General features: G+C 40.2%; 1 protein-coding gene across 3 annotated transcripts in view; it reads right to left on the bottom strand.

The window, feature by feature from the left end:
- The window catches only part of LOC122557702 (doublecortin domain-containing protein 1-like), a 544,701-nt gene that overhangs the window by 33,465 nt on the left and 485,567 nt on the right, over positions 1 to 25,669 (bottom strand). For 2 of the 3 annotated variants that reach the window (XM_043705576.1, XM_043705577.1), the window contains 6 exons: positions 24,407 to 24,610; positions 21,210 to 21,417; positions 16,557 to 16,721; positions 4,839 to 4,940; positions 4,290 to 4,426; positions 2,443 to 2,619 (listed from right to left, as the gene is read on the bottom strand). In XM_043705576.1, coding sequence (XP_043561511.1) covers positions 2,443 to 2,619; positions 4,290 to 4,426; positions 4,839 to 4,940; positions 16,557 to 16,721; positions 21,210 to 21,417; positions 24,407 to 24,610 — 993 coding nt within the window. The remainder of the gene's footprint in view (positions 1 to 2,442; positions 2,620 to 4,289; positions 4,427 to 4,838; positions 4,941 to 16,556; positions 16,722 to 21,209; positions 21,418 to 24,406; positions 24,611 to 25,669) is intronic. The other variant, XM_043705578.1, reaches the window with a different exon arrangement.

Genomic DNA, 25,669 nt, shown 5'->3' with positions numbered 1-25,669 from the left:
CTAAGGCAGGGAAGGTGATTGAGGTGTCAATGGGGGAACACTTTGGGGCCAGTGACCATACTTCTATTAGTTTTAAAATAATGATGGAAAAGGATAGACCAGATCTCAAAGTTGAAGTTCTAAATTGGAGGAAGTCTACCTTTGATGGTGTTAGGCAAGAACTTTCAAAAACTGATTGGGGGCAGATGTTCACAGATAAAGGGACGGCCGGAAAATGGGAAGCCTTCAGAAATGAGATAACGAGAATCCAGTGACAGTACACTCCTGTTAGGGTGAAAGGAAAGACTGGTAGGTGTGGGGAATGCTGGATGACTAGAGAAATTGAGTGTTTGGTTTAGAAAACGAAGGAAGCATATGTCGGGTACAGACAGGATAGATCGAATGAATCCTTGGAAGAGTATAAAGGCAGTAGGAGTATACAACTGATTGGGGGCAGATGTTCACAGATAAAGGGACGGCTGGAAAATGGGAAGCCTTCAGAAATGAGATAACGAGAGTCCAGTGACAGTACACTCCTGTTAGGGTGAAAGGAAAGACTGGTAGGTGTGGGGAATGCTGGATGACCAGAGAAATTGAGTGTTTGGTTTAGAAAACGAAGGAAACATATGTCGGGTACAGACAGGATAGATCGAATGAATCTTTGGAAGAGTATAAAGGCAGTAGGAGTATACTTAAGAGGGAAATCAGGACAGCAAAAAGGGGACATGAGATAGTTTTGGCAAATAGGGTTAAAGAGAAACCAAAGGATTTTATAAATACATTAAGGACAAAAGGGTAACTAGGGAGAGAATAGACAAGCAAGGCAGTCCATCTGTGGAGACACAGGAGATTTGGGAGATACTAAACGAGTATTTTGCATCAGTGTTTACTGTGGAGAAGATCATGGAAGATATAGAATGTGGGAAAGTAGATGGTGACAGTCAACATGGTTTTGTGCATGGGAAATCATGTCTCTCAAACTTGATTGAGTTTTTTGAAGAAGTAACAAAGAGGATTGATAAGGACAGAGCAGTAGATGTAGTCTATATGGACTTCAGTAAGGCATTCAACAAGGTTCCTCATGGAAGACTGTTTAGCAAGGGTAGATCTCACGCAATACAGGGAGAACTAGCCATTTGGATATAGAACTGGCTCGAACATCGAAGACAGAGGACAGTGGTGGAGGATTGCTTTTCAGACTGGAGGCCTGTGACCAGTGGTGTGCCACAGTGCTGGGTCCACTGCTTTTTGGCATTTATATAAATGATTTGGATGTGAGGATAAGGGGTAGAGTTAGTACGTTTGCAAATGACACCAAAATTGGAAGTGTAGTGGACAGCGAAGAAGGTTACCTCAGATTACAACAGGATCTTGATCAGATGGGCTGAGGATTGCCAGATGGAGTTTAATTCAGATAAATGCGAGATGCAGCATTTTGGGAAAGCAAATCAGAGCAGGACTTATACACTTAACAGTAAGGTCTTGGGGAGTGTTACTGAACAAAGAGACTTTGGAATGCAGGTTCATAGTTCATTGAAAATAGAGTCACAGGTAGATAGGATAGTGAAAAAAGCATTTGATATGCTTTCCTTTACTGGTCAGAGCATTTGAGCACAGGAGTTGGGAGGTCATGTTGTGGCTGTACAAGATGTTGGTTAGTCCACTTTGGAATATTGTGTGCAATACTAGTCTTCTTCCTATTGGAAGGATGTTGTGAAACTTGAAAGGGTTCAGAAAAGATTTATAAGGATGTTGCCAGGCTTGGAGGATTTGAGCTACAGGGAGAGACTGAACAGGCTGGAGCTGTTTTCTCTGAAGCGTCGGAGGCTGAGGGGTGACCTTATAGAGGTTTATAAAATCATGAGGGGCATGGATAGAGTAAATAGACAACATCTTTTCCCTGGGGTGTGGGAGTCCAGAGCTAAAGGACATTGGTTTAGGGTGAGAGGGGAAAGATATAAAAGGGACCTAAGGGGCAATATTTTCACACAGAGAATGGTGTGTGTGTGGAATGAGCTGCCAGAGGAAGTGGTGGAGACTGGTACAATTACAACATTTAAAATGCATCTGGATGGGTATATGAATAGGAAGGGTTTAGAGAGTTATGAGCTAAGTACTGGCAAATGGGACTAGATTAGGTTAGGATATCTGGTCGGCATGAATGAGTTGGACTGAAGGGTCTGTTTCCATGCTGTATATCTCTATGACTCTATGTAACAGTTGTTTAAATAAGCTAATCTAAAAATGTTACATCTGGCATGTGCTCTGATCCAATCAGCACCATCACCTGCTAATTTTCACTCCAGTTTCTTGTAATAGGGACAGAATATACTTATGGTGGCACTTGGAAGGGAAAGTGAATTTACATTTGTGCTGTAGTTTGTACTACTTGGTCAGTAACAGCAATAGTTGAGTAGACAGTCACCAACGGGAAGTAAAGAGGGTCTTTCACTAACTACTTACCTCTTGAATAGTTTTGCCAAAGACATAGGTGCCTTGATCTGGGAAATCACCGTTCAGGTATGCCAGAACTCTCTTGACATCTGGTTGACTGTAGAGAGGCCTTTGACTGGAGACCAACTTGCTGTGAAATGAGGGGTATTCTTTCTTTAGCATAGCATGGACTTCTGATAGATGCATCTAAGCGATACAGATATCAATCAGTAAATGGGAGAGTCAACACCATTTAAAATGTGCATGTGTGCAACAGCTGAGAATGAAGCAGGCAACATCCCAATGAAAAATCCAAAACAAGAACTTTTGAGACAGATTGGCTAGATTCTCCCCCTCTCTATGGTATCCTGACAAAAAAAAGACAAACTGTATAACATCTATGATGGGATCAGAACATATCATATGATGTGGAAAGTACTTCATTGAAAATAAAAGGGTCATTGACTACATTAAAATCTCAAACCGATTGCCATTTGAACGTTTTAGGTCAGCAATTTGGCAAATTTTTTTTCCCCTCAGAGGATTGTGCAGCTTTGGAACTCTCTGCCAACGTAGTCAGTAGAAGCAGAGTCATTTAATATTTTAAGGCAGAAGTAGATTCGTGTTCAGCAAAGCAACCAAAGGTTTTGGGAAAAGATGGAAATATGGAATTTAAAACGCAAGCAGATCAGCCATGACATCAATTGAATGGTGGAAAAGGCTTAATGACTGGGATGTTTAAGCATTGCATGATCACTAGTAGTTCCTCAACTTACTTCTATATTTAAAAGTAAAGACACTGCTAGACAGATACCAGAAATAAATAATTTGTTTAACTTCATCACACTTATGAGCTTGGCCCCAATGAGAGCAAATGTTATCAGGATGGCAGGAAATTTAATACTTTGCTACCCACATTCCAGTGTTGGCATCAAACACTTAAGATTAAGGAGAATGGAGCCAAAATTTAAAATTGCCTCACCACTGCCTCAATATTTGGTTCAATTTCATACTTGAAAAGCAGTTAGTATTACAACAATGTGACATTTTCCATTTCCATTTCCCTTTCTCTTGACAGCCTTCCTCTTTGAACCTGCCAAATCACTCAGAGTAGTCCTAAATGATCTGCACTTCCTTGCTCTTCAGACCCAATTAATTTAGAATCTTCACCGACATTTTAGAGAGAGAAGGCTATCATTCCATCAGTGTATGGATTACATTTGAAACCTCATTTTTGAAACTTAATGGTCAATGTTCTCAACTGCTCAGTCACCAGTCATCAAAAATAAGTAAAGTTGCACATCATACTGACAGTGAGAAGGTTTTTGGCTGAACCTAATTGCTCTTTTGTAACCATCAGAACTTTAGGTGTATTTAAGAAGCTTTTATAACCTCTCAAAAGTGCACTTAATACGATGGTGAAGAGAAAGAAGATTTGACTTTGTATAACTGGCTTGAAAGATTCCTGAGAAATAATTCCAAATAGTTCACACAATTTGGAGTGCCATTATTGTAACATAGCCAAATGCATAGTAAAATTCCACAAACAGCAACACCTCAAATGACCAGCTTATTTTCTTTATGATGTTTGCTGAGAGAACCATTTTCCTCAGGACACCAATTGCCACTGTCCATCAGATTCATTGAATCAAATTAAAAACTTTTAAAAATTAAAGGTTGACTTTAATAACTTATGTCAAGAATAGTACACTTCTGATAACAAGGGTTTCCTTTGGAGTGTCATTCTAGGTCACTTGCTTAGGTCGTGGAAATGCTTGAACCTACAATGCTCTAGTTCAGAGGTAAGAGCACTATCAACTGAGTCAAACTAAGCTTTTAGAAAAATCCTTCATTTGACCATAGCGAGAAGCAATTACCTCCATACTTTGTACATCTTCCAGGAGTTTCACCTCCTCTGGTGAAGGTTCTGTCCACCCTCCTGCTACGGCTACTGGCTGAATTGAACTCTTGGTGGGCACCATGCTAGCTGGTCCCATTGCTCCCACTCGCCTACCTGTAAAAATTAAGCGATTGAGGTGAAACTTCACTCTCTGATTCTTTCTCAGGTAATGTAACTTAGGTAATGTAATCACCCCAGTTTCAAATGAAGAAAAAACTAGAATAGGAAAGTGTCAGGACATTGGTTTGGATCAAGGTAGTCTGTTTTTTCAATAAGGCATAATGGCCCACTGTATGCAAATGGCCTAAAACCTATTTTAGATGCAAACTGTAGACACTGGTTTGAATAATAATGTTCAATTAATGAGCACTTCACAGTGATGCTTAAACATCCATTTCACATCTGAAAAGTGAAGGTTAGGTCATCAAATCGCCAGCCCAAGCAACGTATCAATGAAAGGGATGCAGATGACGAATTATGCAACAGGACTGACTCTCAGTGTGTACAGCTTCCTCTGTTTCATTACCTTGAATATGACGCATTTTATGTTTCATTTTATCAAGATCAAGCAGAACCTTCTGCTTTTGCAGCCACTGTTTCCGTTGCAGTTTCAGTCTTCTGTTTGATTCTAAATTAGAAGACAGCCATGGTTACTATTCTACAGATTACAGCTTTCCAGGTTATATTGACCGAGGCATTTATAAATTACTCATACACTGGAGGTGTCTTAGATTAATGCTTACTTGGCAGAGAAACTGCTGATTTGAACGAGGTTTTGACGTTAGCAGATCTCCGGAGGACCTGGCTGAAATAATAGAGAAGTTGATGTGAATCCCCTCTTCTGCCCTGAAGGGTATACTTCTCAGATTGTTAGTGTTGATGCAAAATGGGCAAAATGCAAAACTATGTGTCTACTTTCATTGTGGAAGTTGAGGAAAGTACATTGTGAATGTAATAGAATGTGAGAGTAAATATGTGCGAATAAAGTGCATGCCTGTGAGACAGATTAAAAGTGAATGCTTGAAAAAATGAAAGTGTTATGTTAGAGTGAGTATATGTGTGAACGTGACAGAGCTATGACTGACTGTCTTACTATGATGTGTATATAAGCATGCGTCAGTCTGTTGTAGATTGTGAATTGACATGTGTGTGTGTGAGATGATGTATGATAGTGTATGTTTGAGAGCTGAGTCATATAGAGGCAGAGTTCTTAATGGGGATCCACAGACTCCTAGCTTTCTGAGTAAATATTTCAATATGAGTTCACTAGTGGCTCTCTATCTCCACCACATAACTAATTTAAGGTAAATTTGCTCTCAGTTCCCAAAGGTTACAGAATTCAGTCCAACAAATTTTACTTTCCATTCATGTATCATTGCTTAGTAGCACTGGAGAATCACATCAGTTCTCGGCTGCTGCACAAGTCATGAGGAAGTCAAATTCTGTGCTCAGTCCTTCATTGATGAATTGCAATAAGCATTCACATGGATGGAAAATGACAAAACCTGTAGCCCTGATGACATTCCAATTGAAGTCTTCAAAGCAGGTGGTCCTTTGCCCACATTAAGACTCCATGCACTGACCCTGCAGGTTTGGAAGGAAAAACGATTCCCATTTGATTTCAACACTGTGATAGTTGTGACTATTCTCGTGAAGGGAGTTAAATCATGCTGTGGAAACTGTCAATGTATTTCTATTTTCCAAATCAGAGAAGATTCTGAAATGCATTCTCCTGAATAGCTTCCTTCCTGAAGCTGAGAGAATCTTGCCATAGATACAATGTAGCTGAGGAGCTTTCCAGAGGAACTTCTGACATGGCAAATTCAGAAAAATGTTGAGATCGACAACAGAAATTCTTTACTGTATTTATCAACTTGCCTTAAGCATTTGATTCAGTAGTTGCAAGGCTCTGTGGGTTGTTCTCCAGAGATCTGGATGTTTAAGAAACCTCATCACAATTGTGCAACTGCTTCATGACTTTTTCATTCACTCATGAGATGTGGGCCTTTTTGGCTGGCACAGCATTTATTATCAGTCCCTAATTGCCTTTGAGAAGGTGGTGGTGAGCTGCCCTCTTAAACCACTGCAGTCTACCTGCTGTGGTTTGATCCACAATGCTACTCAAGAATGAATTCCAGAATTTTAACCCAGAGAAGATCAATCACCTCTCGTGTGCATATCAAATGCTGCTTAGATTGAAAACTCTTCAACCTCTCTTATCAAAGTTAACTAACTGCCATTGTCATTTATCGCCTACAATATGCAAATGACTACAGTGATTTTTCCCCATTCTGCCCTGGATTGACAAGATGCTCTTGATCTTTTCAATTCTGCATAGATAAGATTCAATCTGCCTCTAAATATTACCCAAACAAAACATAGATATCAAACCGGACGTGGTTCATCAGATATTCTATCTGTCATACATGTTGGAGGAGAAACCTCTTAATATGCTGAGCATCTCTCACACCTTGGCAGGCACCTCTCAGAAAAGGCCACCATTGCTGAGAAAATCCCATATCAGAACAGTTGTGCCAGCTCTACAAATAATGGCAGTGTGTGTTTGACAACAATGACCTCCACAAGTCAACAAAACTCTGAGTGCAGAAAGCAGTTATTCTCAATGCTCCTAAATAGCAGTGATGCCTGTATTGTATATCAGCTATATCTAAGAATGCTAGAAAATTTCCATTACCAATGCCTCCTCCATTTAACAAGAGGATGCCAAACAAGCTGTAGGGTTCATTTGAAATCAGCTCTACAAGCATTTAGGCAAAATTCTTGCAAACCCAATTATAGACTGATTGGATAATGTCCAGATCGAGTCATAGAGTCATAGAAATATACAGCATCAAAACAGACCCTCGAGTCCGACCAGATATCCTAACTAAAACTAATGCCATTTGCCAACATTTGGCCTATATCCTTCTCAACCTTTCCTATTCTTATACCCATCCTGATGCCATTTAAATGTTGTAATTGTACCAGCCTCCACCACTTCCTCTGACAGCTCATTCTATACATGAACCACCATCTGTGTGAAAAAGTTGCCCCTTCGATCCCTTTTAAATCTTTCCCCTCTCACATTAAACCTATGCCCTCTAGTTTTGGACTCCCGCACCCCGGGTAAAAGACCTTGTCTATTTATCCTATCCATACCTCTCATGATTTTATAAACTTCTATATCATCACTCCTCAGCCTCTGACGCTCCAGGGAAAATAGCCCCAGCCTATTCAGCCTCTTCCTATAGCTCAAACCCTCCAACCCTGGCAACATCCTTGTAAATCTTTTCTGAGCCCTTTCAAGTTTCACAATATCCTTCCTATAGCAAGTAGACCAGAATTGCACCAGTTGACTGAAAGGTGTCTCCCCCACCAAATCCTGTCTTTCAATTGGAGTGACTGACAATCAACCTCATGTTGACAATCTACTATTTACAGGCACAGTCTACCAACCACAGTGACAATGTACCAATACAATAACAAACATTGATAATATACCAACTTCACAACAACAGTCCACCAAGTTCTTGTGACATTCTATCAATCGCATTGACAATTTACCAGCTTCACACTGATGGTCTACTAGCTTCATAATGACAGTCTGGCAATCTATTTGATTTGAGGTGGCACTGTGGCTCAGTGGTTAGCACTGCTGTCTCATAGTGCCAGGGACCCAGGTTCGATTCCAGCCTCTGGCAATTGTGTGGAGTTTGCACATTCTCCCCATGTCCGCGTGGGTTTCCTCCGGGTGCTCCGGTTTCTTCCCACAGTCCAAGAATGTGCCTTGGCCCTGCTAAATTTCCCATAGTGTTCTGGGATGTGTAGGTTAGGTGCATTATTCAGGGGAAATGTAGAGTGGTAGGGGAATGGGTCTGGGTGGGATACTCTTTGAAGGGTCGGTGTGGACCTGTTGGGCCAAAGGGCCTATTTTCACACTGTAGGGATTCTAAAAACAAACTATCAATCTCACAGTAACAGTCGACTGAGCACAGCAACAGTTCATCAATTAAATGTAACTGAAGCAGGAGGCATTTAAAGGTAATAATATATGTTGTGCCTTTTGAAGACAATGCTACATCTAAAAAGATTGATGTTTAGTAACAGGTTTTGCATTAAGTAAAGTAAGAACAATATATAAATATATTTAATTGCCTAGCTACTTTATCTTTTGCATATAAAAATACTTGTGTTACATTGTGAGGTCAGTGTAATTTTTGTAATGTGGGAAAAGGGACTAAGCAAAGGCAATTTGACATCTAGATTACTGTGTCATTGACTGTCCCTCAATTTGTGAGCTAATGCCGCACTTTGTCTCCCAAAACATTTCCTCAGTGACAGGAAATTCATGAATCAGACTAATGAGTGTCAGGTTGTTCCTTGTTCTGGACATGAAGGAAGTATCATTTTTGTTCCCAAAACATAATGTACCATCCTTCTTGAAGATAGTTACAGCCATCACATTCCTGAAGTTGTTGTTGGGGACGGGGGGAGTTCATGTCATGATGCTCAGCAGGTGTTCTCTTCCAACGCACACATGCTTGATATTCTATATTTGCCTTTGGGAGTCAACCTTGAGCTGATAAAAAGCTGTCTTCTTGAATTAAGAACTTAGGTTGTTCTGAAATGGTTCATTTTCATTCTGGGAGATCAGATATTTGAGCATCACTTTCATTGATCTGGTTCCGGTGACAATAATGATTGAATCTAACAATCTGGGCACAGAGTCTAATGCAGCTGACTTTATTTGATGCTGCCATTGGGAATATGTGAAGGTTTTCCAGTTTGGTTGTCCTAAGTGATAGTGCAGCTGAAGGGAGACGATGCATCTCACCTGTTGCTATAAGGAGAGAAGGTTTCGGCAGCAAAGTGGTCCCAGTCATCATGGTTGGATACATCACCAAACCTTGACCACCAAACTGTCAAGATCAGTGGGACAATGACCATAGTTCAAGGTCCTCACCTTAAATAATGGCATCTGCAGGCTTCTATCAGGATCCATTTACTAACTGACATGGCGAAAGAAGATCACTAACAGGCTGCAACTTGGCAGTCTCTAGTCAAGAATCTGCACGCAGATGTCCTGATGCCTGTGTTGGGCAACAGCATTTGTTATTGAGTAGCAGCTCACCCCAAAGAGGGAGGGGCTGGAAAAGTTGCCCGAACAATAATCTGACACATATTCTGCTAGCTGGGATCCCCAGTGGGATTACCACCTTTGTGGTCAAAGCAAGAGAACTCTAAATTTCACAATTTGGAATGTTAAAATGGATAATATGGATAGAAAGCAGGAACAGGATACTGAATTGAATGATCAGCCATGATCATTTCGATTAGTGGAACAGGCTTGAATGGCCGAATGGCCTGTTCCTGCTCCCATATTCTATATTCCTTTGTTTCTATATTAACAAATTATATATGTGGCACCGACATAGGGTGTTGCCACAGAAAATCCATGACAACACAAAATTAATTACAATGTGACTATTGTGTAGGCATCTGTAGCTCATCTGTTAACACAGTCAGAAACCAAGTTTGGAGGCTAAAGCGGCACACTGTACTTCAATGACAAATGCACACTCATGCAAACCCCTAATGTCTTTTGAAAGTTGTAAATAATACGAAGGTGCCACTTAAATTTGAGTACAGTAGTGGACTAGCACCTTTGAGAAATGGTGACCCACAAGCTCAGGATGGATGCAGGACATTCAGTTTTACAGCAAATTAACTATTTTGAATTGTAAGTATTTTGGTAATGCAGGGAAATATGCTGAAGAACTATGGTCAGCGGAAGCTCCCATAAACAAGAATGTGTTAATGACTCTGATGATGTGTTTTTAGTGATGCTGATTAAGGAATAAATACTAGCTGGGTTCCTGAAGACATGTGACCTCGTCTTTATGACAAGGATTATTTATGTCCAGCACATGAAGGCATACAAGTCCTCAGTTTAACTTTGCATTCTAAAATATATATCCAACAGTGGAACACTTTCTCAGCAATCAAATGTGAGCTTCTTTGTTACTCAAACCTCTAGAATCCAAATAAACCCCCAGCATTCTGACTTAGACATACCAAGAGCAGGTAGCATGCATCATTTTCTAACTAACATATGAACACATGAATTAGGTGCAGGAGTAGGCCATTGAGATGCATGAATGCTCAAGATTCCTAAAGAGCTGAGCTGCAATCTTTCAGAGGATACTATGTAATGTGGAACCAGGAGACACTAGGATGGTGCACCTTGCCCACCTGCTTTCATTGCCTAACACTAGCTTGATCTTCCTGTGGCATAGTTGAATGTTTTGCCCCTATCCTAAATCCAATTTGACAAGTTGCTCTTGGCATTATTGAGTAGCTCATTGACTGAATGCAAATCAGGCTTGGACCACAAAATATTTCAGGGCTCCTGGTGAACCCATTGGATGGAGTGCTGAGGGTTATGAGCACACTGACATAGATACAAACAGGAGTGAGTCCAAATTCTTTCCAGTAACCACCTCTCTACCCTAGAAGAGGCTGATAATTTATGTACTGCACCAGAAAATCACTAAGATGGCTGTCAGATCCTGCTAAAGACTATTTAGAATAGGGATCTGTTTGAATGGCTCTTCACTTTCACCATCAACCTTAAGAGCCTAGCGATGGATTGTGTTGAGTCCCAAATTTGGAGCCTTCAATCATCTTTGGCATGATTAGAATATGGAACTTATTACCACTTAGAGTCGCTGAGGTGAACAATAGTTTGAAGCATTTGAGGGAAGCTAGATCAGTACATGAGGGAGACAGAAATAGAAGGACATGTTGTTAGAGGTGGAGATCGAGTAGCAGGCTCAGGTGGAGTGTGAAAAAACAGTTTGGATCGGATGGGTTGAAAGGCTTCTTCAATGGTGCTCTTTGTAAAAGTTCTACATAGCAGGCACTTTAGAAATCAGCAGCTTTTACTTACTAAACTGAGTACTGATTATCTCCAGAACAGTTGAAAACACATAGGTACATAGGGCCCTCTAAAGGTATCTGATGGTACTTCTGGTGTTCGGATATTAATGCCACTGACTGATATCGAAACAAAGGAAGATGATTAAATTAGTTTGCTACTGCAATCTCATCAAACCTTTATACAATTGCAGAAAGAATCTTTATCCCTGTACTCTAATCCTTTCTCAATAAAGGCCAACGAGACATTTGGCTTCCTAATTGCCACATCTGCATGTGAGCTTAAAATGTACAAGGCATCAGATCTATTTGCATGTCAACACTTCCAATCTCTCACTAAACTATGGTCAATAGTGACATAAACGGCCACAAAGAAAGCAGCACATAAGGATTTAGAGATGGATTTTCAATTCCCCTTTTCCAACACCAGTTTAAATCTGTTGTCAAATCAAGGAGTCTCCAGGTGTGTAGCAAGTTGGGTAAACAACCAATCATACTGAAGTATTTTCACAGGTAGTAAAGCTGAAAATTAAAAAGCAGGAATGCCTTTAATATTATTTTATATGTTAAAATGGTGCAATAAATAATTATGATTAAATTAACACAGAATAAGAGATTATAATTAAATTAACATGAAATAAGAATTTATGAAAGGAGAGAGCAACAAAAAGAAAGAATAAATGGATCATTCCAGGTTGTCAGTCTGTGCCTCGATGGCTACTACATGGATCAGTGCTTGGGCCCATATTAGGCAGCATCCATTTAATAATTTGGATGCGAGGATCAAATAAAATAAAGATTTGCTGGCCACACAAAACTGGGATTGGAAATTTGGGGGATGGATGAAAAGAGGCTTCAAGGAAATTAAAACATGTTAAGAGAGTGGGCAAGGAATATGGCAGATGGAAATATGTGAAGGTAAAAGAAACAGAAATGTGATTATTTCTTAAAAAGTGAGAGATTGAAAGTGTTGACATACAAATAAATCCGGGTGCTTTGTTCATTATAAGCTCACATGCAGATGTGGCAATTAGGAAGCCAGATGGCGCATTGGCTTTTATTGAAAAAGGATTAGAGTACAGGGGTAAAGATTCTTTCTGCAATTGTATAAACCCTTGATGAGACTGTACCAAAGATATGATTACAGTTTTGGTCTTCTTTCTATTGCCAAATATAGAGGGAATGCACCGTGGGTTTATTACGCTGATTCCTGGGATGGCAACAGTGTGTTATGAGAAGAGATTGAGGAAACTGTGCCTGTGTTCTCTATAGATTAGAAGAATGAGAAGTTATATTAATGCGGCCTACCAAATTGTCACAATGAATGACGGGATTGATGGAAGAAGGACATTTACCCGAGATGTGATGGTGGGCATTTACAAAATGGAAGAATTTGCAGAATTATGAGGTGCAAAGCAACCTGAATGTCCTTGTGCAAGAATCATAGAAGGTTAGTACATAGATTCAGCAAGTCATTAAGAAGGCAAAATGAAATGTTGGCCATAGTTGAATAGAATTAAACTTGGTGTCCAAGATCTGTTATTTGTAAGGTCTGGTGAGAACAATTGAGTAATTTTAAATCTATTTTTCTAATCAACCTGTGCAGAGGTGTTATTGTACACCTCTGGAGCAGGTGGGACTTGAACGCAGGCCTCCTGATCCAGGGGTAAGGACACTACCACAAAGAGTCATTGAGTATTTTAAAATCACCGTATTATGAGTTCAATGGTACTGAGGTTGATTTGGTTTGACTTGCTATCCGTGTGCCATAACAAAGCAGAACAGCCAGTAACATCAAGATAGCAGAAATGCAAAGTTAAATACGAGGGCTAGATGATGTCATTTAGAATGCTACTCCACTGAAAATTGTGTGAAAAAGAATGTTGGTGTCTGACTCCACCATTTAAATGGATTGAATAATGTGAAGTCCCTGAAGTAACTTCACTATATGATCACCAACAAAGTCAGATTGTTTTTCCTTATTCAGGTGCCTCATTGGTCTGAGGCAACTTCTCTTCCTTTGCAATGTAACACCATGATCAGTAATGACTTATTATGACCTTGGCCTTTTGCATATTTTCAAAACGTTTGCTAACATCCGAACACCTGTATTTGTATTTAAAACTCAGACTTTGCCTAGTGTGTTCCATTTTGGCAGTTATCTATCTCTTTGCTCATCACATATCTTATGGATTCCCCTCTGTCTTTGAAGTAAAATATCCTGTCATTCCCTTCACTACTATACATAGTGACAGATATACCATCAACAAGATGCATCAAGACACCTTCAAAAACCCTTCCAAATCCACAATCTCTATCACGGGGAGGCCAAGGTGAAAGAGTCATGGGAACACAACTATCTGCAAGTTCCCCTCCAAGTCGCACACTATCCTGACTTAGAACTACAGTATATTGTTCCTTCATTGTCACAGGATAGAAATCCTGGAATCCCCTTCTTAGCAGCATGGAGGGTAGCCCTATATCCAAAGTACTGCAGCAGTTTAAGAAGACAGCTCAAAACCACTTCCTCCAGGGCAACTGGGGATGAACAATAAATGCTGGCCCTCACATCCCATGATCAAATTCAAAAAAACTGAGAAAATTGGTTTATTTGACTGGATGAGTCATGCTCTAATGTTATTAAACTTAAATAGTTTCCAGATTTTGCCAGTTTTTTTCACTGATCTCATTCCTCTAATCTCTGTAGTGTTCCACAAAAATGATGATTTTTTTTTAGATTAGATTACTTACAGTGTGGAAACAGGCCCTTCGGCCCAACAAGTCCACACCGACCCGCATACCACCCAGACCCATACTCCTACATTTACCCCTTCACCTAACACTACGGGCAATTTAGCATGGCCAATTCACCTAACCTGCACATTTTTGGATTGTGGAAGGAAACCGGAGCACCCGGAGGAAACCCACGCAGACACGGGGAGAATGTGCAAACTCCACACAGAGAGTCGCCTGAGGCGGGAGTTGAACCCGGGTCTCTGGCGCTGTGAGGCAGCAGTGCTAACCACTGTGCCACCGTGCCGACTGATTTGTTATTCAGTCATTGAAAGCACAGAAGCAAACCTTCATCAGAAAACTCCAGAGAGGAATCCTTCCTGAGCTTTTCAATCATGTTAGATTCACTTGCATTTGAATGTGAGCTATATGTTATGTAGCAATCCCAAGCAAATTTTTATTGAATTCATTCGTGGAATGTGGGCATCATTGGCTAGGCCAGCATTTATTGCCCATCCCTAATACCCCATTTAAGAGTCAACCACATTGCTGTGAGTCAGGAGTCACGTGTAAGCTAGGCCGGCAGTTTCCTTCCCAAAAGGGTATTAGTGAACCAGATGGGGATTTCTCCAACAATCGGCAATGGTTTTGTGACCATCAATAGACTCTTAATTCCAGGTTTTTATTGAATGTATAATTACAACATTTACCATGGCAGGACTTGAATCCAAGCCCCTACAACATGACCTGAGACTCTGGATTACAAGTGTCAATACCACAAGGCCATTGCCTCCCCAGTAACAGCCAATTATCTCCAGGATAAAAGATCAAACTGGTCGGCCAAATAATATGTGAACACTTGAAAAAGACCCTTACAAACTGCACTGCAGACCACTTCTGTTGGGTAAACATTGCAACTGACCATGTCATGTAGAGACAAGCACTTAAATTTCAGCATATTTCAAACAGCATCTACACCAAATTCACAACATCCAACATGCCCAGTGGAAGGCCGGATGTGGTTTGGACCGAAGGGTCTGTTTCCATGCTGTACATCATCTCTCTGACTCTATGACTCTATGTGTCAGAAGCTTTCCTGAGCACCAATATTGACTGCATGAACTGCCCACTCTGTGAACATCCATGCCAAACCTGCATTGGACTCCCCAGCCATGAGGATCCAGAGAAGACAATGGAATAGTTTATAATTTTGGCATTTGCAAACAATGAGGAGTTTACCACGATATATTTTACAATATAGGGACATTTGGCATTGACTCCCTACAGGCTACTTTGCTACTTTGTCTTAATGAATGCTACCAGAAAAAGCGTAATAAGTTAAATGAGACAATAAGCTGCAGGATTCATTATATTTCAAAAGTAAGCACATTCCTAACCTGTAATTAATTAATCATTTCAGCAGCAGCCGAGAATATGCCTCCCTAGAAAGTAGTCACTTGTTTTAAATAGTGAAATATTTATCACATGCTGTTCCACTGTGTTTTGCAGTTTTATAGATATCTTTTAATCAACTTGTTAGGAGAAGTTGTTCTGTAGTTTTATATCAGTGAATTTGATTGCCAGGTGGATGTTGTAAATTTTCTGTTAGAGCTAAAACGTTCATTGTTAAATATAGTGCAGCACAGAAATCCATGAGGAAGAGCTGTTTGTAAGGTTTGACTGCACCACAGATATTTCTTCACATCTGCACCTTTGGGTTCCACTTCCACAGGATGTAATAAACTAAAGCATAATCATATGCACAATGGATCTTTTTTCACAGACAGCATAGTATGGAATACCAGTGTAAGCTCAAGTGCTGAAAATAATTGGTGTGGCAGAATGTGACTGATGTTCAACACTGCTCCCTAAGCAGGAAGCTGACGAAGATGCTTTCTGTCGGTTATACCACCCTCTCAATTTTTAATAAACTTATTGCAATGTGAATTGGTTGGTCTGCGCCCATTTTATACTATTTCACCAAGTCAAAATGATTTTGTTTGCACCTTCCTCAATGTATAGCTCAACTCTGACATTCACATTGATTATATATCCTTTTATACCCTTGCCTGGAAAAAACATACTCATCTCAGATTCAGTGTATTAATTAGTCGAGCATCTATTGACTGTCGTGGTAGAACATTCTACACTTCATCCACACTTTCCAAAGGAAGTATTTCAGAACTTATCTCCTGAATAGCTTTGCTCTGCCGTTAAAGTTATGTCCCTTTTTCATGGAGACCACACCAATAGAAAACATTTTGCCTCACCTGTTCCATCAATTATTTTCATAATCCAGAAAATCTCAATTAAATCATCCTTAACTCCCTAATTTGCACCAATCAGCATAATTGACAGGAATATCCCATCTAATCCCAAACCACAAGTTATTGAGGAATACAATTCTGCTCAAGTTTCCAGGCCATTCTTCTTAGCCACCTGAGTATTTTCAACACTTTTCTGTTTCAAATGCAAAAATATTGGGCTATGTAATGAAGTGTTGTGTGAAAGCACTGCATGAACGCCAAGCTACACACATTTTTAAAACTCAAATTGGCAAATAGTAAGTTCTTACCACTCAAAGGCACAAATGATTCACCACAGGAGACCCAGACATCTATGGGATTCCTGACAATGAGGCTAATGAGTTCAGTGTCTATACTCTCCAAGTCCTCTGTGGTGATCCGGGGTAATCTCTGTACCAAGTGGTCAGTCCCATGGGTCGATGGCTCAGCCCAGTCTAGGAGTGGAAACATGAATCACAGGAATCAACTATGTTGGCAAGTGAGTGTATGATAAAAGACAACCTGACTAATATTCCTCTGATTTTCATCCTATTTGCATCCATCCTAGAAGTGGGGCAGTAAATGGCCTCAAAATAAAGCACCTATTCACCCTATCGTTTACATCCTTTCCGATTTTTCACCAGACTTTCTAGCTGAAACAGGTGCTATCTGTGGTTCAGTGGGGAGTACTCTCATGTGAGTCAGAAAATTGAAGGTTCAATCCCCAACTCTCTGAATATGAATGCATAAGGTAATATGAATACATGACTGAAGTGTAACATCCTTACTTTTATGATCAATTCCTCTCATAATAACAGATAGCATCCCATTAACCTTCTTAATCACTTACTGTACCTGCAAGCTAACATTTTATGACCCATCTACTAGAACACTTGGATCCCTTTGCAATTTGGAAATTTACAATTGTTTTCCACTTAGATAATTTTTAAAAAATTATTCCTGCCAAAGTGAATAGCACTATGCTTGATCTGCCAAATTTTTGCCCTCTTACTCAACCTGTCAATAATGGTCTGTCAGCTCCTTATGTCCTCTGCAAAACATACTTCCCTCTGTGTCATCTGTAAATTTAGCTACTATGGCTGCACTCCTCTCACCTAAGCCATTGAAGTAAATTGTAAAATGTTTAGGTCCTAGCATGGACTCCTATGGGATCCCACTTGTCACATTATGCCAATCAGAGAACCCATTTATACATACTCTCTGTTTTCTGTCAATCTTCTGTTGATGATAGTAAGACAGTAAGGTCATAAAACATAGGACCAAAAGAAAGCTATTTGACCCATCAAAACCTCTCTGCCATTTCCCATGGTCACTATCAATATCCCCACTCTCAATGGGCCAACATTAACCAGCCACTTTCTCTTTGTACAACTATAAACTCACTTTTCATTGTCTTCTATGTCCCTTGCGAGTTTTTTTTCAAAATCCCTCATCATCATTCTTATAAGCCACTTTATGGCCCTTTGTTGATCTTTCTATCTGTCCCATTCTTTGGGATCTGTACTGTTCTTTGCATTTTTTGCTGACCTTACCTCCTTAGATGGCTTTTTTTGTGAGGTGAAGCTTTTCCTTTCCATAGATACAAATTGCTTCTGAATAGCATTAATGTTTCTTTGAACACCCTCTATTCTTCCTCGATTGTTTTACTTGTTAGAAGAGCTTCCCAGTTTACCATGGACAATCTCTGCCTCATCCCATTAAAGTCGACCTTACTTAAATCCAAAATTCTAGTAACTGATCTTTGTTTACCTCTCACAAACACAACATGAATCTCAATCATATTATGATCACAAACTATTAGGGCACTAATTAAATCAGACTCATTGCTCATTACTAGATCCAATATAACTTGTCCCTTTGTCGCACCAGAGACATATTGCCGTAGGAAACTATCCTCAACACATTCAAGAAATTTGCAACGTTTCTGGGAAATGCTTGTCTATCTCTCCCAGTCTATGTTAAGATTAAAATCCTCATTAATACTACTCTGCTTTTGCTACATAACTGCCTAATTTCAGCCCTTATACAATATAACACTGCTGAGCAGCGACCAGGCAGTCTATATATTACATCTATTGTGGTTTTAGCTATTACTTATTGTGGTTCATCTGTTCCACCCATAAGGTCTCCAGTGGGCTCTTTCCTCTCATTAAATCCTCCCTCTCTATAGAAGTAATTCTGTTTCTAATCAACAATGTTACTCACCTGCTCTGCCATTTTCTCTATCCCTCCTGTATACTTTATAACCTGATATATTTAGTTCCCAGTCCAGACTAACCCACAACCATGTCTTTGTAATGGCTACTATATCATAATTTCCAACTTGAATCTGTGCCTGAAGCTCATTTAGTTTGTTCCTTACACTCCATGCATTTGTATAAAGAATTTTGGCTGCACACTCTATCATGCCCTCCAGCATCTTATTATTTCTCCCCCCTGCTTTTCTAAATACACTTTTTATAGTTGCATCTTGTGCATTAAACTGGCCCTACCTGTTCATCCTATTAACCTCTACCTTCTGTCCACATGCTGACCTCATGCTCTGGTACCCACTGCCCTGCCACACTAGTTTGAACCCTCCTCGGTGGTACTAGCAACTTCCTGCAAGGATATAGGTGCCTCTTCAGTTTAAGTCATTTATATAAATGATTTGGATGTGAACATAGGAGGTATAGTTAATAAGTTTGCAGATGACACCAAAATTGGAGGTGTAGTGGACAGTGAAGAAGGTTACCTCAGATTACAATGGGATCTTGATCAGATGAGTCAATAGGCTGAGGAGTGGCAGATGGAGTTTAATTTAGATAAATGTAAGGTGCGACATTATGGAAAAGCAAATCAGATCAGGACTTATACGCTTGGTAAGGTCCTAGGGAGTGTTGCTGAACAAAGGGACTTTGGAGAGCAAGTTCATAGTTTCTTGAAAGTAGAGTTGCAGATAGATAGGATAGTGAAGAAAGAGTTCAGTATGTTTTCCTTTATTAGTCAGAGTATTGAGTACAGGAGTTGGGAGGTCATCTTGTGGCTGTACAGGACATTGGTTAGACCACTTGTGGAATACTGTATGCAATTCTGGTATCCTTCTTATTGGAAGGATGTTGTGAAACTTGAAAGGGTTCAGAAAAGATTTACAAGAATGTTGCCAGGGTTGGAAGATTTGAGCTGAATAGGCTGAGGCTGTTTTCCTTGGAGCGTCTGAGGCTGAGGGGTGACATTATGGAAGTTCATAAAATCATGAGGGACATGAATAGGATAAATAGACAATTTCCTTGTGGTAGGGCAGTCCAGAACTAGAGAGCATAGGTTACGGTGGGAGAGGAAAGATATAAAAGGGACCCAAGGGTCAACTTTTTCACGCAGAGGGTGGTGCATGTATGGAATGAGCTGCCGGAGGAAGTGGTGGAGGCTGGTACAATTACAGCATTTAAAATGCATCTGGATGGGTATATGAATAGGAAGGGTTTAGAGGGATATGGGCCAAGTGCTGGCAAATGGAACTAGATTAGATTAGAATATCTGGTCAGCATGGACGAGTTGGACCGAAGAGTCTATTTCTGTGCTGAACATCTCTATGGCTCTATGAATCTCAGTGCAACTTATCCTACTTCCACAGATCCCACGTGCCCTGAAAGAAATCTCAATGATCCAGATACCTGAATCCATCCCTCCTACACTAGCTCTTTAGCGAGGTATTGAGCTGTACTATCTTCTATTTCTGACTTCCTTGGCAAGTGGGACAGGGAGTAATGTTGAGACTACAATCCTAGAGGTCATGCTTTTTTACTTCCGGCTTAATTCCCTAAATCCCTTTCGTAGGAACTCATCACCCTTCCTGCTCAGGTCATTAGTTCAAACATGGACCACAACCTCTGGCTGTTCACCACCCTTAAGCCTGCTCAGAGACATCCTTGACATTGGCACCAATTTCACAGAAAGGGGCCATTCAGTCCATCTTGTCCATGCCGACCCAAAGACACCAAGATGGCCTTTCTAATTCCATCATGCTGCACACGACTCATAGACCTACAGCTTAAAGCACTTAAGGTACAGACACAAGTACTTATTAAAAGAGTTTAAAGTCTCTGCCTCCACCTCCCTCTGTGTAAAAAAAAATTCCTCATGCTGCCTCTAATCCTTGTGGCACTTAGCTTGAGTCTATGACCCTTGGTTTTTAAACTGTATGTCAAGGGAAACAGATATGACTCATCAACTATAGCCTATAGTTTTCTGTTTTTTACCTCCTCCTTCCCTGAATAGAGCGGTTGTAGTGGTTACCTTCCTGGAATCTTTCTGGAATCTAGTGATTTTTTTTAAAAGTAACATTAATATATCCATTACCTCAGTAACTACCTCTTTTAAGGCCATGGGATAAAGCCCTTCAGGACCCAAGGACCTGTCAACCAGCAGCTCCATCAATTTATTTAGTGCCATTTGTTTGGCTTGTAATTTCCTCTCTTTCTTCCACTTACTGATTTACAGCTGTGTCCAATACTTTTTATATCCTTTGTCAGGAAGTCAGAAGCAAAACATTTGTTATTTTTCATCTGCCATTCCCATATGGCCGACTGCCAACGCTCCACTCTCACTCTACAGAAGACTAGCACACACTGCATTTACTCTTTCCTTTTTAAGGATACCTGTAGGAACTCTTGCTATCTACCTTTTATATTTCTAGCTAGCTTCCTCTTAGATGTTAATTCTTTCTCTTGCTTAAGCCTTGGTTTCTCTACTAATCTTTATATTCTGACCAATCATCTGCTCTTCCAATTATCCGGGCAGATTTAAATACTTTTTTCATTATGTTTTATGCTTTCCTTACTTCCTTTAGTTGACTCTTTATCAGTTACTCAACATCATATACCAAGTCCCAGAAGCCAGTCTGTGGCTACTGAAGTAATTTGAACATAAAAAGATTGACATACCTTCTTTGATTTCCTCACTTCCCAATTCCCTCGGTCTTCCACCCTCATCCTCATCATTTTGTTTTGTTTTGGATTTGTGTTCTTGCAACGTCTCGTTGACTGCCCATGCTATCAACTCAGGTAGGGTCAGGATCAGGATCCCATCAGCTGTGTACAGTCTGCATGCCGGTCTGGTGAGTGCTAGTCTTTGAGTGCATGTGGCAAGCAACTAGATTAGAACAACCAGAGAAGATAAAGGAAAATAAATAGCACAGGAATGGGGAGAACATAATTATTAACATTGACACAGTTTGTGAGACATTCTTTGTTCTGAAAAGGGGGAATAAATTTTTTTAAATTCAATAACACAGCACTGTGCAACAATGATGAACAAATTTAAGCCTAGAAATTACATTGTTGACAAGAAAACCACTTAATGAGCAACTTAGTTGTTCAAATGATTGGCAGCACTAATTTTAAGGATTAAATGGTAATACTGTGTACTAGCCATTGCCCATTGCCAGTAACAAACAATTATGTGCCACTCAAGCATTTCACTTGGCAACACTGGGACTTCTTTGGAATTAAGGTTCCCAAGACCAAAGCCCCACCTGCAGAAAAATCTATTGCCTGACAGTGCCATTAGCAAGGTGGTACAGCACCCACATGAGCCCACAGATGAGTGATAGCTGAGGAATAGTGGGGGGTGAGGGGTGTCATGCAGCTGAAGTTGCAGGGGAAAGGGAAATGGAGTTGGCTCTCAGTACTTCCTGCCTTCCCTAATAGCAGGCTGTCATTACCTTTGAATGGGGGAACATCCCTTCACATCCCCTATAATTTGGAAACCTGCAAGCCAGCAGGAAGCTTGTTGTATTTCCTCTAGAATTGAGACTCCACCTGCCAATGGGTTGTAACAGTGCTTTTTGTTTAATTCACTTGTGGGATGTGGTCATTGCTGTCAGGACAGCATTTATAGCGTGTCTCTATTTGTCATTGAGAAAATGATCATAAGCTGCCTTCTTGAACCGCTGCAGTCTGTGCTGAAGGTAGACCCACAATGCTATGCATGGTAAAATAGTCACTATGGCTTCATCAAGGGGTGGGCATGCCAGACAAATCTCTTAGAATCCTTTGAGGAGGTAATGAGCAAATGAGATAAAGAGGAGCCAGTGGACGTGATCTGTTTGGATTTCCAGAAGGTCTTTGACAAAGTAGTGTACAGGAAGCCACTAAATAAGATAAAAGCCCATGGTGTTAGGGACAATATGATGACATGGATAGAGGATTGACTGACTGGTAGAAGGCAAAGATTGAGAATAAAGGGGTCTTTTTCAGGATGGCAGCTGGTGACTAGTGGTGTTCATCAGGGGTCAATGTTGGAACCACAACTATTCACTTCATACATTAATGACGTCAATGAGGGAACTGAGGGCATTGTTACAGATAACACAAAGATACGTAGAGGGAGAGGTGGTGTTGAGGAATTAGGGAGGCTATAGAAGGACTTGGACAAGCTAGGAGAGTGGGCAAAGGAATGGCAGTTGGAAAACAATGGAAGCACCTCTGGATTTTTCAGATTTCTCTGTTTCTAAAAGTCATCTCTTATCTCTCTCCACACACCTACAAATATCAAGGTTTATTGGTCAATTGTTTTTCCTCTGTTTTTTGATTTACCAACAATTAAACTTTAGTTAATATTGTTAGGAGCTAGTTCTTGAGATCACACCCAGGAAAAGTGATACGTGGTTATGCCACACCTTAATAAAGGGAGACAGATAGCATGCAAACTTCATGCCACTTGCTCATGCAGTGCCATGCAGTCCTGCACTGAGTTACTGCACAGCTTATCAAGTGACCCGCATTCCTGCCAAGGGAGCACAACAAAGCCGACTCGCCCAACTTTAGGCCAATCTGAACCTCTTAAAGGCAAGGTGCTTTCTGCCTGATACAGAGGATGGAAGGATCGAAGACTTCAGGAAGGAGGCAAAATGGCACAATATGGAAAGGAAGCATTCTCTAGTTATGTGGTTGTAACTTATAGAATCACAAGTGTAGGACATGTGTGCAATGACCCAAGAAATTTAATTACTTCACACGAATGACTGGGTCAATGAATGCATCTTCTTGACCTGACTTCTTACAACTAAACAATCAGTCTTACACAATACTCCAATAATCACACTTTAAATCTTCCCAATAATCACTCACTGACCAACAATCTATGCCAATCGGGCTCAAGCCTCACATCAAAATGCTTCAACTGATCCTTACACAATTATCGCTGAAGCTCACACGCTCACATCTCACAGCTTGAGCATACTTCCAGCTATTACATCGTGTCAAATACATCACTTAAATATATTGCAACACAGTCATTGTCACACTTGCTTTTCTTCTGCAGGAAAAGATGGCACATCATTGCTGGCTGCAAGAATTAATTGGTCATATGAAGCAACCAACCTGCAAGTTAGATAGATCGTCTTTAAGAAAGAGTGTTCACTGGAGTAGTGAGGTTGAAATGATGGGTTGTGATTAAATAAGCATTGTATGTGCCTGCTCTCCATACACACAATGGCTGATTATTATCGTCAACAACATGATGATTAATGTGGGCCTTGGCAGGAGTGATAAGATGCAGAGCACATGCTGTCCTCTCACCTCAATCAGCAGTTGGTGACAAATATTGTAGCCCTTAGTTCAGAAAGTGCACAGCAAGTTCAACATAAGGGGCAGACAATTAAAATATCAGATAAATAAGATTTAGTGAAATGTTTCTCTTCAACTTTTATCACAGTGCTGAGCTTTACTAAAATATATAATTAAAATGGTATGCAGGAAATTTAAATATACATAGCTCAGTTCTAAGTATATAGATAGTTTGGGAATCTGAGCAATAAACAGTCAAAGATGCTGCTTTAGTAGAATTCAGCTGTAACCCAACATTAAATGCATATCACAGAACTTCCAATGGAAAATGGAGATGATGGTTACAGCAGACATGTGATGCACCTGCCTTCCACTTATTCCATGTGCACATTTACCCTTCAAACCCACTGCTGCAGGGGTTTTATGATCTTATGTGTCTAGAGTAGACATATCATTAGTGCTGAGAATGATTGGCAATCATCTCTCCTGAGAGGCTGGCAAACCAGCTGACTGTTCCCAGCATTTGCTGTCCTACATCTGAGCAGATTATTTACTTAGCCTGGCAATATTACCGAGGAAAATGTTGTCCCAATGATCAATTGACCATCCTCATATCCAGCCCCATTTCGGTAGGCCATGACTCTTACTGCCAGTTGGGTCTTGGCAGCTGAGATCTCACGTGGGATTGTCTGCACTGAGGTCTCCTTCCGCAAAGAAATCCATTTCTCTTCCCAGTAAGCCAAAGTGTTTTCAACTTCAGAGGTAGAAAGGTCAGTCTGCAAAAAACAGAAGTGGAATCTGCCAGCTTTTACAAAGGTGATGTGCAACACCTTGTGCATCCAATTTTAATCATGCCACCAATGTTAACCTTGCTTTCAATGGTTAAAGCCCTAAATTTAGATAATCATTCCTGAGGGGTGACATTATAGGGGTTTACAAAATCATGAGGAATATAAATAAGATGAATAGCAAAGGTCTTTTCCTTAGGGTGGGGAAGTTCAAAACAAGGGGGCATATTTTTAAGGTGAGAGGAAAAGTATTTAATAGGGACTTAAGGAACAACATTTTCACACAGAGAATGTTTCTTATGTATAATGAATTGCCAGAGGAAGTGGCCAATGCAAGTACAGTTACAACATTTAAAAGACATTTGGGCAGGAAAGGCTTGGAGAGATATGGGCCAAATGCAGGCAAGTGGGACTAGTTTAGTTTGGGAAACTTGGTCAGTATGGACGAGTTGACCGAAGGTTCTGTTTTCATGCTGTATGATGCTATGCTTCTATGACTCTACGAAAATTTTCATCTCTGAGCTCCTATAACACATATCTTTAAACATAGAATTTTGACCCAGATAATATCTAATATTAAATATCACACTATTTGGTTCAGTATCAGATTTTTTAGATAACTTTCCTACAAAGCACCTTGTGGCTTTTAAGTACATTAAAGGTGCTACATAAAGGTATTACTGCTGTCACTGATTTTGTTGCCATAGCTGGAGTGAGGACACATTATTAGGAGAAGCTTATCATGTGAATAAACCACTGAGATTTTGGTTATAGTTGAAATGGAAACCGTAACTTACATTTGGTCCACATAGGAAGTCTCTGGTTATATTATATAATTTTTCTGGGCAGTCCCACTGCATTGCACAAGAGAATCCTGAGGGGAAATCGATGCCAAAGTATTCCAGAGGCATTGCAAAGATGAATGTAAATTTTGAAGGAATTTTGAAAGTGCTACCCATTAGTTTGAGTCTCCAGAGTGCTGCTTTATTTTTTCAGGTTTTTATTTCTTTTGGAAGTTGCTATTGAATCTTTCAGAGATCTTTTAGG

This window comes from Chiloscyllium plagiosum, chromosome 16, assembly GCF_004010195.1.
Source record: "Chiloscyllium plagiosum isolate BGI_BamShark_2017 chromosome 16, ASM401019v2, whole genome shotgun sequence".
NCBI lineage: Eukaryota > Metazoa > Chordata > Chondrichthyes > Orectolobiformes > Hemiscylliidae > Chiloscyllium > Chiloscyllium plagiosum.
Note: the sequence above shows the minus strand (reverse complement) of the source record. Positions and strands in the feature narration are given on the sequence as shown.